The 16,398-nt window shown below is 34.2% G+C and overlaps 3 protein-coding genes across 9 annotated transcripts in view; 1 reads left to right on the top strand and 2 right to left on the bottom strand.

Annotated features, from left to right (window-relative positions):
- Positions 1 to 1,690, bottom strand: part of LOC122628165 (polyubiquitin-A) — a 3,304-nt gene extending 1,614 nt beyond the window's left edge. For 2 of the 5 annotated variants that reach the window (XM_043810121.1, XM_043810123.1), the window contains exons 1-2: positions 1,540 to 1,690; positions 146 to 923 (exon numbers count right to left, since the gene is read on the bottom strand). In XM_043810121.1, the coding sequence (XP_043666056.1) occupies positions 146 to 918 (773 nt within the window). In that variant the 5' untranslated portion in view covers positions 919 to 923; positions 1,540 to 1,690. The remainder of the gene's footprint in view (positions 1 to 145; positions 924 to 1,539) is intronic. The other 3 variants (XM_043810122.1, XM_043810125.1, XM_043810124.1) reach the window with 3 other exon arrangements.
- Positions 1,691 to 4,648: 2,958 nt separating this feature from the next.
- Positions 4,649 to 13,357, bottom strand: LOC122627471 (zinc finger RNA-binding protein). Of its 3 annotated transcripts, XM_043808585.1 has the most exons (12): positions 13,057 to 13,356; positions 12,606 to 12,769; positions 12,094 to 12,435; positions 11,129 to 11,695; positions 10,275 to 10,988; positions 9,876 to 10,173; positions 9,594 to 9,781; positions 8,326 to 8,474; positions 6,803 to 6,898; positions 6,609 to 6,729; positions 5,981 to 6,313; positions 4,649 to 5,273 (listed from the first exon to the last, which is right to left on the bottom strand). In XM_043808585.1, the coding sequence occupies exons 1-11, from the start codon at positions 13,104 to 13,106 to the stop codon at positions 6,030 to 6,032; spliced, it is 2,973 nt and encodes a 990-aa protein (XP_043664520.1). In that variant the 5' UTR covers positions 13,107 to 13,356; the 3' UTR covers positions 4,649 to 5,273; positions 5,981 to 6,029. The 3 variants fall into 3 exon arrangements, with proteins under 3 accessions (XP_043664520.1, XP_043664521.1, XP_043664519.1); XM_043808586.1 differs by having other exon boundaries at positions 4,649 to 6,313; positions 11,129 to 11,584; positions 13,057 to 13,357; XM_043808584.1 differs by having other exon boundaries at positions 4,649 to 6,313; positions 13,057 to 13,355.
- A 946-nt stretch (positions 13,358 to 14,303) lies between these two features.
- Positions 14,304 to 16,217, top strand: LOC122627616 (geranylgeranyl transferase type-1 subunit beta). Its single transcript, XM_043808869.1, has 3 exons — positions 14,304 to 15,157; positions 15,257 to 15,617; positions 15,723 to 16,217. The coding sequence occupies exons 1-3, from the start codon at positions 14,624 to 14,626 to the stop codon at positions 15,842 to 15,844; spliced, it is 1,017 nt and encodes a 338-aa protein (XP_043664804.1). The 5' UTR covers positions 14,304 to 14,623; the 3' UTR covers positions 15,845 to 16,217.
- Positions 16,218 to 16,398: the final 181 nt, after the last annotated feature.

Raw genomic sequence — 16,398 nt, 5'->3', positions numbered from 1 at the left:
TTGCATTCCTCCACGGAGTCGGAGTACAAGATGAAGGGTTGACTCCTTTTGGATGTTGTAATCGGAAAGAGTACGGCCATCTTCAAGCTGCTTGCCGGCAAAAATCAATCTTTGCTGATCTGGTGGGATTCCTTCCTTATCCTGAATTTTTGCTTTAACATTCTCAATCGTATCTGAAGCTTCGACTTCCAAAGTTATTGTTTTTCCGGTTAAAGTTTTGACAAAAATTTGCATTCCTCCACGGAGTCGGAGTACAAGATGAAGGGTTGACTCCTTTTGGATATTATAATCGGATAGCGTACGACCATCTTCAAGCTGCTTGCCGGCAAAGATCAACCTCTGCTGATCCGGTGGGATTCCTTCCTTATCCTGGATCTTAGCCTTTACATTCTCAATAGTATCAGATGCCTCTACTTCCAACGTGATGGTTTTTCCCGTTAGAGTCTTGACAAAAATTTGCATTCCTCCACGGAGTCGGAGTACAAGATGGAGAGTAGACTCCTTTTGGATGTTGTAATCGGAAAGAGTACGGCCATCCTCTAGTTGTTTACCAGCAAAGATTAATCTTTGCTGGTCTGGTGGAATACCTTCTTTATCTTGAATTTTTGCCTTTACATTCTCAATGGTATCAGATGCCTCAACCTCTAAAGTAATAGTTTTTCCAGTAAGTGTCTTCACAAAAATCTGCATGCCTCCTCTTAATCGAAGGACTAAATGCAAAGTGGATTCCTTTTGGATGTTATAATCGGACAACGTTCGTCCGTCTTCAAGTTGCTTGCCAGCAAAGATCAATCTTTGTTGGTCTGGTGGAATTCCCTCTTTATCCTGAATTTTTGCTTTCACGTTTTCAATGGTGTCAGAGGCTTCGACTTCAAGAGTTATGGTTTTACCCGTCAAAGTCTTCACGAAGATCTGCATATTTACTAAAAAGAAAAATTTAACGTTAATCTTAACGTCAATTTTAAGTAACGCACCAAAAAAGGAAAAAATTCGACCGAACGAGAATATAAGATGGCTGACGTAGTGACGTGAAGTCGTATACCGAGAACAAAGCTAACGAGTAACTGCGTCACTAAACCGGATCAATATCCGCCATTTTGTCCTTTGTTACTACGCACTTATTTTGATGAGTCATGGAAGATTTCAAAACGTTTAGACAGTTATAACAGTCATATTAAATTTTTTACATATATCGAAAATCAGTTGATTGACAAATAATATATTCAATAATCAAGCACAGGAATCTCAAGAAAAAGTAACACACCTTTTTGCGTCTGGGTTGCGTCTTATTATATTAATACGATCCTCGCAAAGAATTGAAAATATTTCATGATCATTAAATCGTATTAGATATTATTTCTTTTAACCTTATGAAAGAATGACATTTAAACGAAAAGTCACATACAATAAGTAATGTCAAATAACATATAAAATATAAATCGATAAAATAATTCGCATTTCATATTTTTTCATATTAATTCATATTTTTATTAGAAAATAAAGATTAGTAAAGAATGAATTATATTAACAAATACTTACCTGATGTAAATGTATCGTAGCTTTTACAAAAAGTCGCAGATAATTTTACGAAATATCACTGCAATTGTCAACCTAGTATCTCTGATGATCTCAACAGAACTGAACGGGGTAAGTGCAAACCGTCCTTTTATATGGCCGTGATAGAATGACGTAGCGGTTGCATGTGATTGGTCAAGAAAATTCTAGAAAGCAGCTTATTGGATCACAATGTACTTGGTTGCTCGAGAAACGGTTTACGTAGCAACATCGTATTGGAGTATCAAACAAAAAAAAAAGGAGAACATCCTTTATGCGGTTAAAAGCTATTTAAACTTATCGCAGATCAATTTATTTAAACTATCTAATATATAAATTTATTCAAATAATATTTCTTTACCTTGATTTACTAGAAATTTGATTAACAAACTTTTGGTTATTCAATACGCCCAATATTTTATGTAACGTCTTCTAAGGGCCGGAAATAGGTGGCGTTGTTAAAATAATAAAAGAAAAACGTCATACTTTTTCTTAACAAATCAATAAATGTGACACCGATGTTTAATGTCTGCATATACAACTGTATTAACGTTGTATTCAATAAATATAAAAATAACTATCGTAGCAGCTCAACTTTAATAAAATCAAACTTATATTTCCAGAAGAAATAATCTAACTTATTGAATAATAAACTCTTTGTTCTTAATTGTCTTGATATATTTTTATTTTTATTCTTTTTACATGGTCAAAATTAAAGAAAAACATGATTTTCTTATTATTTAATTCTACAGCAAAATTCATTGTAATATTTATGAAGAAATACATAAACAAAAGTTGCAACTCACTGCAGATAAGTCGTTTATCATTTTCTAATATTACCAGGGAAAAAATTGATATTTATAGAAGCATTATGAATACAATAGATAATATCTATTAGTATTAACTTTGCTATGTCATGCTATATCGCAATAGTCATAAATATGATGCAACATTTTTTTTACTGATATTTTTTTCTTACGCACATAATTTTTTTCATACTGCGCTTCAAAACAACAATCAATATTTTCATAAAATCTTATTTCGTTTAATTAAAAATGTTATATATTAAAAAAGATTTATATCTACGGTCATATCTACAGAGATATGAAAGAGATATCAGAGATAATTTTCTTTATACTTCTGATATTAAAAATAACTCAAATATATATATAGACACACAAATATATATATATATATATATATATATGTGTGTGTGTGTGTGTATATAAATAACTCAATTTATCTTTTGATATTAACGATAAGAATAACTTCAACAGTATGTTAAATATTTACATGTTAAATATATTCCTTTTCTTTTTTATTAAATATTTCTTTATTAATTATAAACTCGATTGAAATTTTTCAAAAATATTATTTGAAAACCTGGTAAAAATTTCTACTAAACAATAATATATTTAAAATAATTGTATACTTACCTAAAATATTATTTGGAATTTATCAAACATTAATTATATTGTTATTTTGTCTATTGAGAAATTATTATTTCAAACTTTCCTTAGATAATTGGACAAATACTTTTGGTCTCACTTTGTTATTCACATGTATTATTAAAATTAAATGAGAATAAATCACAAATTTGACAGGAATAATAGGTAATGTAACAAACTACAAACGAAAAAATGATTTGAAACGTAGTGTACGATTACATAACTACATCAGATGTAAAGAATTTCTCGTTAAAATCCACATATATTAGCATATGTCAGGTAAAAAAAGAGGAACTAAATACTGTACAATTTTTGAGAATACTTAACAATTAAGTACAAATAAACACAAGTATGTTGTGAAGTGAATCATCGAGATACTATGAGAATTATAAAAAGTTTGCATGTAAATACTCGAATTATTTCCCTTTTTTCTGTGTACTGTGTTTGTTTGTATGTTTGTTGTGTGTTCTGTGTGAGAAGGAAGAAGAAGAGAAATATATTCGTTATTATCAGTTCTTTTGGTGTACCTAACTTAAATTTTGTTAGAGCGTGGGATTCATTTCCCAATTTAACTTTTAAAAATCAGAAAGAAGCGATTAAAAATCGTATTCTTCATAGAAATATGCAAATGAAAATTGCTATCGAATAGAAACAAAGCAAATATTAAATTGTTCTTATTCATATATCGTAATACGATTAAATAGATTGACAATTTGAATGTATTGCTTCGTTTTTCTAAGAGAGCTTAAGCTTACCATTTAAATTTATAACTTTTTTCTTTTTCTTTTTCTTGTTACTCCTTTTATCCAACGCATATGTACAAAATTTAAGTGATCCACAGAAATACATGATAAACAATGGTTTATCTTATGTCACATCACAGTGAAGTATTTGACAATCCTATTATTGGGATGATAATACATTAGCAAAAAAAAAAAAAGATACTAACATTGGTTATGTACAAATAAGTTTAAAATTTTAATACTGTAAATTAGGAAATGATAGTGCCATGTTCATTTTGGTGTCGTTTTGAAACACATATACACAATTAAATTCGTTAAACAGACATACCGAAGAACAAAACAAAATCTTAATAAGGAAAAACAGTTGATTGACAAATGCTCTTTCTTCATGTAAACCTTCAAGATAAATCCTTCTGAATGTTTATAAGTTCTGAGTATATTTATATATATATATGTGTATATATATATATATATATATATATATATATATATATGTATATACAAGAGATGTTTACTCTATTTTTTCATCCCATATTATATTTTCTAATTGAAAACATCATCTAAAGATAAGATTTTTATCTTCGTCACAATTTTGCATCATTTACTAGATTGTCAAATATAAGTCAAATTTTTCACTTTAATCATAAATCCTTTGTTATCTTAAACTGCATACGTCTGCTGTGCTATTGTGTGTGTGGCCTCACTAATTCATTCATATATATATATATATATATATATATATATATATATATATACATACATACATATATACATATACATACATATGTATATAAATGTGCAATAGCGACGCGTTTGAAAAAAATATTTTAATTATCGAAATATATAATGAAAAATTATTTCTAAACACATATAATAGGTACGTGGAGAGAAGTGAAGGAAAGCTTTTATATTCATGTATCATGTATGTTGATTTATTCAATGATGACTTCAAAGTACAACAGAAGACCCATACACTATTGGTAAAGAATATATTATTTCTGTAAAATAATATTTTTAATTTTCTCTCATAATAAACGGTAAGAAAAGATTTTGAATAGAACTACAAAATGTTCATTGAAATTTTTTTATACGCGTTCGTGGTACGCCAGATAATCTATTTTAACAATAGACCTATGTAAATATATTCTTGGAATCTTCTGCGTAAGTCAATATACGCGGTATAGGCGTATGCGCTTCTGCTAATAAGTGATCGGTGCAGCCGAATGTTCTGCACTTATGTACGACTACACACACAACATACACACAAAATCTTTGCATATCCTATTCCTACACTTAACCATCATCAAACTTAGAAATGTTCATCTTCGTTTCTCACTTAATTTCAATTTCTTCTTTTCTTTTTTTTCGTTCTCCGTTTCCTTTCTTTCTTTTTTTTTTTTGCTTCACATTAAACTTTTTGCATCATACACTATGTGACTTTGAAACATAGCTAATATGTATTCAAAACTAATGCATCCATCATTTCCTTCGACAAAAACCTAGTACTGGCGCTAATCGTACCAATTGCCTGTTTGGGAAAGATCAATAATAATCCTATAATCGCGAAGATGTTTCGTAGAGAATAAATTGTATCTTATTTGATATATACGAAGGTCATGGTCGCACATTACAAACGTGAACATGTCTCTATCGAGATAGGCAACCTTATTGAATTAAAAAAGAAAAACAAATGGCTGCTTACAAAGTTCACACTAAGAACTTAAAATAGCTAACGAAGAAAAGAAAACAAAACCTATAATGAATACTAGAGACATCAAGAGAAAGAAATAACCCGTACTTCAAAAGAACACTATCATTCAAGATATAATAAAATATACAATGTAAATTGAACTAGCTGATCAAAAAGAACTATTACGTCTTTTTGAAGTTAAAAATCATGTGATAATTGTAAACAAACAATTACCTAGTCGAGTAAAACTACTTAATACATAACAAGATAAAACAAGTCGTGATGGAAGATTTCAATGTATCTGAAAATATGATCGCCATTGTTCAAGAAATATTAATATATGTAATTGTATCGTGTAATGTCAAAATACGTTTGCCTGTTGTTATTGTTATTATTATTATTATTATTATTTTGTTTTTGTTGTAGTCAACAAATACCTTCTAGCAACAGTTACAAGTTTCATTTTCTATTCGTATGTGTCTCATTCCTAATTCATAAATATATCTTTTTAAACAAGCAATTGACACGAGGGAAAGTTTTCTTACATTATATAAGTTATGGGTAAATTCATAAAGCGAATGTGTTTTGGTAGATCTACTTGGAGTCAGTCTCCATTTTGATCTCCTCAGCTTTTTTGTCCTTTTTTGAAGCTTCACTGTCCGTTCCTTCCCCGTTACTATTGTCTCGTCTTCGTTTTCTTGCAAATCTACCCTTATATTTTGGTGGTGGTAGTTGTTCCATACCAAGAACCTTATGAATTTGGCGGAATGCAACTAATCGTAGTGCATGCTGCGCCGAAGCTGTTATGTCTTCCCTCTGTTGAGCCGACATATTACCTATCGCATCTACCGGTTCTTTCTCACATGGATCAGATAATCCTAAAAATTAAGATTGAACGATTCATTTTTATCTATCGATCGAATCAATGAAATATCGTGTTTCGATCTCGTTAAAAGTTTTTTTTTTATCAGATTGCCATGTCATCTATGCATTATTACACGTTACTAAGCACCAAAACAAGTGAACGAAATACTCGATTCCAAGATCAGTAGCTAGCACTGTAATACGCTCAGTCTCGTCATCAGGCTCATCATTTGTAACGTTCTATTAAACTCGTCAACAAGGTAAAAGCAAAATAATAATTTTGAGCGAGAATTATTTATAAATTATTACCTGGACTTCCTGGTAGTAATATCCCTCCAGCTACACATTCCAAAAGTCTCCGTAAGGCTTCGCCTGGACTGAGAGGTCCTCCAGCCGTGCTTATAACTTTTTCAGTCAATAATTCTAGTGCCTGTAATATTGTATTATTTACATGGATTTTATACACGTATATAAGTAATAATAATAATAATAATATTACTAACCCATGGATTCAAAGGTCCCCACGTAGGTACACGATTACAAAGATCGCGCATTATGCGAATGACCATTACACAGCTCTGCAGTGAAGTTGCTCTAGCCTGTTGAATAGGATTAATAAATCAAAAAATGCAATTAAGTATACGGCGTCAATATCACTGAGTCTTCAGAGAAAGAGAGAGAGAGAGAGAGAGGAGTGACGATAACCCTAAACTATCTTTTTATTTGCTTTGTGTGGGCTTTAGCTATCCTTCCAGCCTAGTGCCTATGACTCCTAAATATTAGCCCATATCAATATTACCGGGTGTTTATTAACAAATTTATTCCTGGATCATAAAATTGCCTACCATAATATGAAAAAAAAGTACAATGTCGGAAGAGAGAAACTTGCGTTTAATAATTATATCATCTAAATATTCGAAATTAGATTGATATTCGAAAAAAACACCCGGTATAGTTATGACACCACTGTGTGTTTGTGCTTGTCTGTCTCTTTAATACTCGAAACTGCATAACAAATATACACAACGCGTTTCTTTTTTGCTTTTTTTTTTTCTTGTCTTTCTTTCTTGTAAAATATCGATCGAACAAAATATATATACATATATATTTCTTTTTTCTTCTTTTTTTTTTCTTTTTTCTTTTTATTTACTCTTACGTGATAGAAATACAATTTCTTTTTCTAAGACAGACCTAGAACAGACTCAGTCTAGGCTACAGCGCATTCAAATTGATCCAGAATAATGAACGAGCTTATCGCAAAAAGCAATTCAAAGTATTATAAACAAAATAAACAAAACTATCTCTTCTCTTATGAGAAATGGTACGTTGAAAAATGATGTATAAGATAGTTTCCTATTATTCTGGATATCGACGAATAAAAGCAAAGCAAATGTAAATGTTAATGATAGAAAACGTTAGACATTTACATGTTGCTTGGATTCCTTGCCCGAAATCATCCAATTTCACATTCGGTTAGTTCCCTTTAGAAAAAAATAAATCTATCGTTAGAATCATATATGTATGTACATATATATATATTTATATCGTCTCAACAAACGAACGATGCCACTGGTACACATGTGATCATCATCTATCAATGTATGTACAGTACTTTTATTTGTCTCATCATTCTTCTAATATAGATCGTTAAATATATTATATTCACACTAAAAATAGTATCAGTGAACAAAGTCCATTTTGTGCCGGATAAATAGTAAATAATGATCGAATATGAATAATAGACGTTTCAGACGGAATCGCGTATATAACGAGAAGATAATGATAAAAATAAAATTGTCACAAGGCTGGAAGTTCTAAGACTGCTCTTTCTTTTTTGTTCTTTCTTTTGTCTCTTGTTTTCTTTTTCTTTTTCTTTCTTTATTTTTGTTTTGCGGACAGAGAGAGAGAGGACAACTTGCACGCGTCTCGCGTATTAGGAGAAAATAACAGAAAACAATCGTCGTGAGCGCCAACAAAATGGCACTGACAATTCGAGATCTTGAACTGAGAGTTATTTGATTCAAACCTGAAACCACTTGGCATGCCTGAGTGCAGCTAAAGCCTCCAAACACTTAGCCTTGGGAAGTACATCTGGTGGATCTGGTTTCGTCACGGCGGGCGTCGCGGGCGTGGTTTGCGGTTGAGCAGCTCCCTGTTGCTGCTGTCCAGCATTATCTGAGATTCCAACAAAGAAAGCACAACACGCTTAGACAACACTTAGAGTGTTTGATCATGCCCAGAAGTTTGGGATTTTCCCTCTATTATTATTATGTCTAACTTAAGTACATTTTCTTTCTTTTTTTTGTCTTTCTTATTCTTTTTGCTTTTTGTTTTTGTCTTTTTTTTTTTTTTTGCTCTATTTGACGGATGCGTCTTACAAAATGCCATCAAAACAAAAATAAGCCTGATCGAATGTAGTACCTTGCAACGGCACGTCACCCCAATCGCATACGTTCTTTTTCAGATTATTATAGTGATCTGTTATAGAAAAGAACGACCGATGATTCTATTTTTGTTGGTAGTACCATCTCCTAGTATCGCTCTTTTACTAAAAGGTAATACTACCGATAGAATGATCGGTTGGGATAGGAAGTAAACCGCACATTGCATTACATGCGTACAGCATTCGATGACAGAGAGGGTTTTTTCATGGTTAATGCATGATCAAAAAGTCCATAGTTTTAAGATTGCCTCAGCGTTGTTTCCTCATGTCAGAAGCGTGTCCACGTTCATTAAAACGTCCATTAAATATACTCTAGTCATACTGGAGACTCTAGCTCAACTATCGTCGGTCAAGTTTTATATACTTGCTGCTACGATGTAACGAAATAAATCAAATTAACGTATCTAAATCGTATCAAGTTTACGCTCTCTCTTTTCCGTTTATGAATATTATTTCCTATTTAATTATCACGTATATTATATATGCATAATTCATCTACATTCACATTCATAAGTGTTATGTAGAAGTTAAAGCCATAACTCGGTCGTGGACACACTAAACGCAGCTGTGTTGAAATGGGAAATAAACTTTACATGTTATTCTATTAAAATGTATGTACACTGGCAACCGTTGAGAGTCCCTGGCTGCCCCTGCATCATCTCCTGGTGCTTAAGAAAATCACAAAAATTCTTCCAGGCCATGAAAAGAACAAACGATGTTTAGAAAAAGTTTACATGATCGAGTGATGTCATGAAAAAAATTATTTATCCATACTATAATATTCGACATATAAATAATAACGTAGTTATCCTTTTCTTGGCCGTAACAAAAATGTAAAACGATGAAATCACCTGCTGTTGCCACTGTTTTAGGCGTTTCGCGCATGAGAGGACTGGTGAGCGTTACACTGACTGTTACTGAACCTCCGGAAACAGTAAGAGCAGCAGACTCTGGATGCTTCCCAACGTTGTAAGTATCTTCTGGAGCAACGATTTTTAATTGAGCCGGTAAAATTTCTGCAACCTTGTTCAACAATGTCCTACAAGAAAGACGACCAATCGATAGTTAATCGACCATCGAGTCAAAATAGTCGATTTTTTTGTTCTCTTTTAGAATTTCCTCCTCGCGCGTACCTTGTAGGTTTCTCAGCACACAACACAACAAGACATACGTGATTGTCACCTGACAACAACAGTCCCTTAGCTAGGTTTCCAACACGCATAACACCTCGTAATATTCTCGAATCTTCTTTCTCCTTTTGGAATGAAAAAAGATTTCCATCGCTACCATCCTCTTTTTGTGGTTGCGTCATTTTCTTCTTATCTCCATCCTCCTTTTTTATAGCATCCGGAGAAATTACTTGCGTATTAGCAGGTGCCGGAGTCGTAGGAGTAGCAGTCGTAGTAGTAACCGGAGTGGTCGTTTTTTTACCTATGGATCATCGATCGATCAACACCACGCCATTTCCATAGAGAATTTATAAACGATAAACAAATCACATCGGAATTAAAAATATATGTAGAAATACTTACCAGCTTCTGCCAACGCGTCCGACACAAACTTCAAAGCCTTCTCCGTATGCGAAACAATCTTTTGAACTGCCAGCAGTTCTTGTTCCTTAGGATATATAGTTGTATGGTGAGCTAATACATGTTTATCGTCGGACGAATCTGGTCGCCTCTGTGGTCCAGGGAACATCATCAATGGCGGTGGACCAGGAAAGGGTCTTGGAATTGGAGGAGCACCTGGTCCACGTCCATAACGTCTATACCATTCGTAATATTCACATTCTTCTTCGTACCGACGACGTTCTTCCCAATATATCATTTCTTCGTCCATCATTGGTCCCATTGGACCCAATTGATTAATTTCTTCTCTACGTCGTAAATATTCATCTCGCATCTGTTGTCGTCTAAGTTTCTCCTCTAACATTTTTCTTTGCTTTAAACTTGGCTTCATATCGACGACAAGGTCAGGATTAACCTTCTTCTTATAAGCAAATCGATGGCGCCTTCCCTTCATGTGCATATCTTTGGCATTAGGATCGTTAAAGCGACATTCGCAAAGTTTGCAGTTAAAGCTTATTATCTTTCCGTCTTCAGACTTATTCTCTTCGATATATTCTTGACCGACTGGTTGAATATCTTTTTCATCTACAGCTGCTTCTTCAACAGTTTCTTCCGTAACTGCTTCTTCCGTTTTTATTTCAGTCGTTTGATTTTGATTAACAGTACCTAAATTGCCAGCTGTAACGAGAAATTAGGATTACCCTGTTACACCGTTCCGATACAAACGCAACGCTACGACGAAACATTTTGTTCTTTAAAAGTTAATCTACAAATTCGATTAATAATTAAACGAGTAATATGATTTGGAAGAAACTTACAGGCAACGAAATTAATTTTAGGAGTTGCAGTCACCGTAGGCTTCTTAGTTCCTGTAGTTTTTGTTGCTGCTGCAGGTTTTGGATTCAAAACAGTAGGATCGGCACTTGGAATTGGTTTTCCAAGTTTTGTATGTAATTTCACTACCTTCTGATGTTTGGCACCTCTGATGTGGGCCGCGTATGCATCGTTACCCGTACAGGTAACATCGCACAATTCGCAACGTAGACTATTTCCTGCTCCACGTGCTGGAGGTTGTTGAGGTACTTTTAAGGAAGCTTCCTTCTTCTTGTGCTTTTGTCCTTCCAAATGTTCTCGGTAGGTTTGAGGTCCAGCACAGCTGATCTTACAGACATCGCAATAGTGAAGTTGCTGAGGCTTGGGAGGCTGCTTTGGCCGCATTGCCTTCATCCCTCCCCCTCCAGTTCCGAATCCCTTCCGTCCGTAGCCCTGCCAACCTCCAGTCTTCTGGTTAGTCGAATTGCTGTTTGCACTCTGTTGGGCTACATACATAGTCGCAGCGCTATAAAGCGCTGCGTCGTAGCCGGAATACGTTGTACTCGCCGTTTCTAAGGGAAATGAAATTGAAACCTCAAACTATAGAGGAGTCAACCTTCGTATTTACGGCAGGACTGCATTATCTTTTTTTTTTCCTGATGCAATTTAATACAACCATCGAACCATCTTTTAAGACGTAAATATATTTACTCTATACGCACGCGTCTTCACTTCTTACGCACAAAAATAAAAATACTAAATGTTTTCAGTTTTTCAAAGGTTTGAAGAATCTAGCAAACATTTGTAAACTATTTCAATGCTATCGTTTTAATTTCACGAGGATCAATTTCATATTATTAACGCTTGGTTAGTAAGCCGTCGTCATAGGATTAAAAAATTTGGCGACAGGATTATTACAAGAGTAGAAAAAAAAAGATAGACGGGAAGAGATAAACAAAAGAAAACTTACTATTCGTCGCAGTGGATGGTGTAGCCGCTGGAGTAGCTGGAGCTGTATACCCTGAAGAATATGTAGCACTTTGTGTGGGATTAGACTGTTGATAAGCTGTGCTCGACGCTTGATAAGTTTTAGCTTGTCCTGTGGTAGTAGCTTGTCTCGCGGTGCCCGTGTAGGCACTTGTCGTACTGTATGCAGGTTTTGCAGCTTGATAGTGCGTTTCTGTAGTGGTATAAGTAGCAGCTGCAGCAGCAGGTTGTTGATAATAAGTTTTAGTGGCGTCGTAAGTAGCTGCGGGAGCAGCTCTGCCGTAACCGTAATCGTATGTCTGAGCTACGGTTCCAGGATTTGCAGCTAAGTAAGAGAAAGAATTAAAAGAACAAATTAGAGTCGACGGAGAGTAAAGAGTTGTTCGTCGTTTCATCAAGACGAAACATCCAATCGAAGAGAGTCACGGATAATTGATATTAGAAGATAAATTTGTAAACTGGATGCTTAGTTAACCGATCAAAATAAAGACTCACCTGCGTAAGTAGTGCCTGTAGCTGCTGCAGCTGCAGCTGCTTGATAAGTCTCGTAGCCTGTAGCCGCCGCGGCAGCCGGGCGTTGAGTATACGTAGCGGCGGTTGCCGCTGGCGTTACTGCGTATCCCGCTTGGCCGGTTTGATAAGCGGCAGCGCTGGTTGCCCTGTTTATCAGAAAAGATGAAGGAAACATTATAACCAAATAAACATAAGTTGCGAAGAGAATTACGAGCAGAACGAAAAAAGACCTCTATCGCAGTCGTGCCCGGGAAAGACGCTCGATGGACGCTCTTAGTCTCAGCTAAGAAATGGCGGCCAAAGCCGGCTGTGCTCTCGCGTGCACCGAAATTAATAAACGTTTATTATTCCCGCCAATGTCGTTACCGCCGCGATTTTTGACTAAACTTAACGCTAGCTACTTAATAATTATGGTAGGCAATCGAATTCGTACCCATATTGCGTTCCGCCGTGAGTAAACCCAAAATAATTGTTCTGAGCCATCCTTCCTCGCAGAGTATCCCGGAAAGAAGGACAATGGAGGAAGTTGTAGGGCGTGCCACGAACTCGATAGAATGGCGGCGTTGCCGCGGCTCCGATTGGTTATTCCGTTGGAGCCGGGCGTAACGATAGTGAGAACGCCGCGCCCTCAGTGGCCGTTCTCCCGATAACCCTGCGCCGTCCTTCGACGTACTACCTCCGCGCAAATCAACGTGCTAGCGTACTAACCGAACGACTAACGCGAGAAAGTATTCGCGAAGCGGCCAGGTATATGCGGTTAATCGAAAAATAACTTACTGCTTGCTTCTCGCTAGCTCCGCTCGTTAATGTAGTATGTAGTTTGAGAAATTATCGCGTCTGGTTCTTGTTGCGGCGAGCGTCCGGCGTGCGTTACGAAGGGATAGTTTGCCGGTGACGCGTGCGTTCAACGATTCTCTTTAACGCCCTCTATCAACTTTCTTTCTTCTTCTTCTTCCTCTTCTTCGAAACGAAGCGCTATCTAGTTCTTAACATTACAATCCTTGGAATCTATCCAACTATTTTTATATACATGCCTTTCCTCTAATATGCGCCATCGATCAGTTCTACATATTATCGCTATCTGCAAAAATAGTCTTCTATTTATGAAACTCGAACGTACTTTAAACTTCCCTGCCATTCTCTTTGAGCATTGACCGTGTATTTTTCTTTTTCTTTATTTTCTTTTATTATGTTAAATGTTCCAAAAGATACATTCTACATATGTGCATATATATATATATGTATATGTATGTATGTATGTATGTATATATATATGTGCAAAAACTTTTTTCTGTTTTTTTTTAAAGAAATGTACATACGTATGTACGAGAATGTATCGTTAAATTCATGTAAAGATCTTCAACTAAATTGATCGAATTAATACTTTGTTATTATCACTTTGTTTCTTCGTTTAATTCAAATATTAATATTATGAATCGTTAACGATAATTCAAAGTTGAATATACACGAAGTAATCTCAAATAAGAATCTATAATTTTTCCAACCAATGACGAAAGCGAACTGGAAAAAGCGAACCAATCGGATTATCCTGCCAATTGAATGAATTTTATTATGGTACATAAGCAAGGACCAATCATGATATTCTATTCGAAGCCATTCAAAGTTCAAATTCATTATGGCTGAACCTTCATGTTAGGTATATTTAAAAAGCACCCAAATGTTAGCATGCTGTCATGAATAGTTCAACGAATGCTAATGTGTTGCGACGCATGATTGACGGTCTTTAATTAAGCGAAGTATTTTTAATAAATTCATTTCTACTGTTAAAACATGTGGTTGCATATAAAGATGTCGGAAATATATAGATCGAAAAAATTTAAGAATTGCTGACGAGCAAAATATGAGAGAAATTAAATGTTGATTAATAAAATTATGTACATACGTCCGCACAACGACTTCAAAAGATAAATTTTTTGATATATCAAATTTAATTGATATGATTTTTGTCTGATATATAAAAAAGATAATTAAAAAAAATCATGTCACCTGAATTAGCAAAGAAGAAGCATGCTAAATATTTCCAAAGATTATTACAAATTATGCCAAGTAGATTGGCAGAATTAGATTCTAGCAGATCGGTCATAGCATTTTTTGCTATATCTGGATTAGATGTATTAAATTCTTTGGACGAAATTGGAGATGATATGAAAGCAGATGTAGTGGATTGGATTTATAGACTTCAAATTGCAGGAGCTGGACCACGCTCTGGCTTTCAAGCATCTACAACAATACCAAAAGAGGCCTCAAAGTATCAATGTGGTCATTTAGCGACAACATATACAGGATTAGTTACTCTTGTAATTCTTGGGGATAATTTAGATAGAGTGGATAAAAAATCTGTTATCGAAGGAGTACGTGCCTGCCAAAACCCCGATGGATCCTTTAAAGCTATTGTAATGGGATATGAAAGTGATATGAGATTTCTTTATTGCGCTTGTTGCGTTTCTGCTATTTTGGATGATTGGTCTGGTGTAAATAAAGCAAGTGCCATCGATTATATTTTAAGAAGCATTGTAAGTTGGCGTTTATCTATTTGTTGAAATGTAAGATAGATCAAGGTTATTATTTTTGACTCTTCTGTTATAATAAATATATATATATATATATTGTAGTCGTACGATGGAGCAATTGGCCAAGGTCCTGGACTTGAGTCTCATGGAGGATCTACATTTTGTGCTATAGCCAGTTTATTTCTTATGAACGAACTTCATAATGTATTAACCGAGGAACATTTAAATAGACTAAGGCGATGGTGCCTAATGAGACAAGACGGTGGTTTTCATGGTAGACCAGGGAAACCATCTGACACTTGCTATAGTTTCTGGATTGGTGCAACATTACAACTTCTTGATGTTGGATCATTGTCAGATCCTGATGCAAATAAAGCATTCCTATTAGAAACACAAGATACATTAGTAGGTGGATTTGCAAAATTTGATAATTGTACTTCAGATCCTTTACATACATATCTAGGTATGTTATGTATCGATTAGTAGAAAATTAAAAAATAATGGTAACATATAACAATACTTAGAGATATTTATATAAGCTCGTGTATATAATTATTTTTGTTCGTAGGATTATGCGGTTTGAGCCTATTGGGAGAGCCTGGTCTCAGTTCAATAAATGCAGCTCTCAACATTTCTGAACGAGCTTATAGACATTTACAAGAAATTCATGAAACATGGCGACTACAGTGATGATAATATAAATTAAAGAACTGTTCGTTATCATATCAAGCGCACAGATAAAAGTATATCGAATGGTATATTTACATTTGAATATTGAAATATATAGTGTCCGCTGTGTTATGTACGCTGAAGAAACATTATTCTAAAAATAGTCAATTATTGTCTATACTAATTGGAACATTATACTTTATTAATATTTCATTTGAAATAATGACAAAAACTAAAATTCTTAAGTACAACATTAGTAAATATAAAAGATGATTTAGAAAATTGATAAAAAAGAAACATCACACATGAATTTCAGTAAAGTGTAGTATAAATTATGTAAAATAGATTATTTTTTCTTCTTTATATTACCATTAAATTCTAAATTTTACGATAATAGTGTTCAATGATCCCAACGACGTTTTACATTAGAAAACTTTACATGTTTTCGATAACCTTATTTTCCATTAATTTAAAATGATCGATTTTCGATTATGAAACTATCGATATACGGTTGAAAGGACCAATCACCGATAAGAATCACATAGGTAATCTTCGATCGATAATGACGTCAGCGG

The sequence above is a fragment of the Vespula pensylvanica genome, chromosome 3 (genome assembly GCF_014466175.1).
Source record: "Vespula pensylvanica isolate Volc-1 chromosome 3, ASM1446617v1, whole genome shotgun sequence".
Classification (NCBI taxonomy): Eukaryota; Metazoa; Arthropoda; class Insecta; order Hymenoptera; family Vespidae; genus Vespula; species Vespula pensylvanica.
Note: the sequence above shows the minus strand (reverse complement) of the source record. Positions and strands in the feature narration are given on the sequence as shown.

Coding starts and splice junctions, on each gene's coding strand:
- LOC122627471 (XM_043808585.1), bottom strand. CDS start 13,106: ATGGCTCAGAACAATTATTTTGGGTTTACTCACGGCGGAACGCAATAT. Junction 6,899..8,325: donor GGCATGCCAAGTGGTTTCAG/GTTTGAATCAAA, acceptor CCTATTCAACAG/GCTAGAGCAACTTCACTGCA. Junction 6,314..6,608: donor ATTACTACCAGGAAGTCCAG/GTAATAATTTAT, acceptor CTTAATTTTTAG/GATTATCTGATCCATGTGAG.
- LOC122627616 (XM_043808869.1), top strand. CDS start 14,624: ATGTCACCTGAATTAGCAAAGAAGAAGCATGCTAAATATTTCCAAAGA. Junction 15,158..15,256: donor ATTATATTTTAAGAAGCATT/GTAAGTTGGCGT, acceptor TATATATTGTAG/TCGTACGATGGAGCAATTGG. Junction 15,618..15,722: donor TCCTTTACATACATATCTAG/GTATGTTATGTA, acceptor TTTTGTTCGTAG/GATTATGCGGTTTGAGCCTA.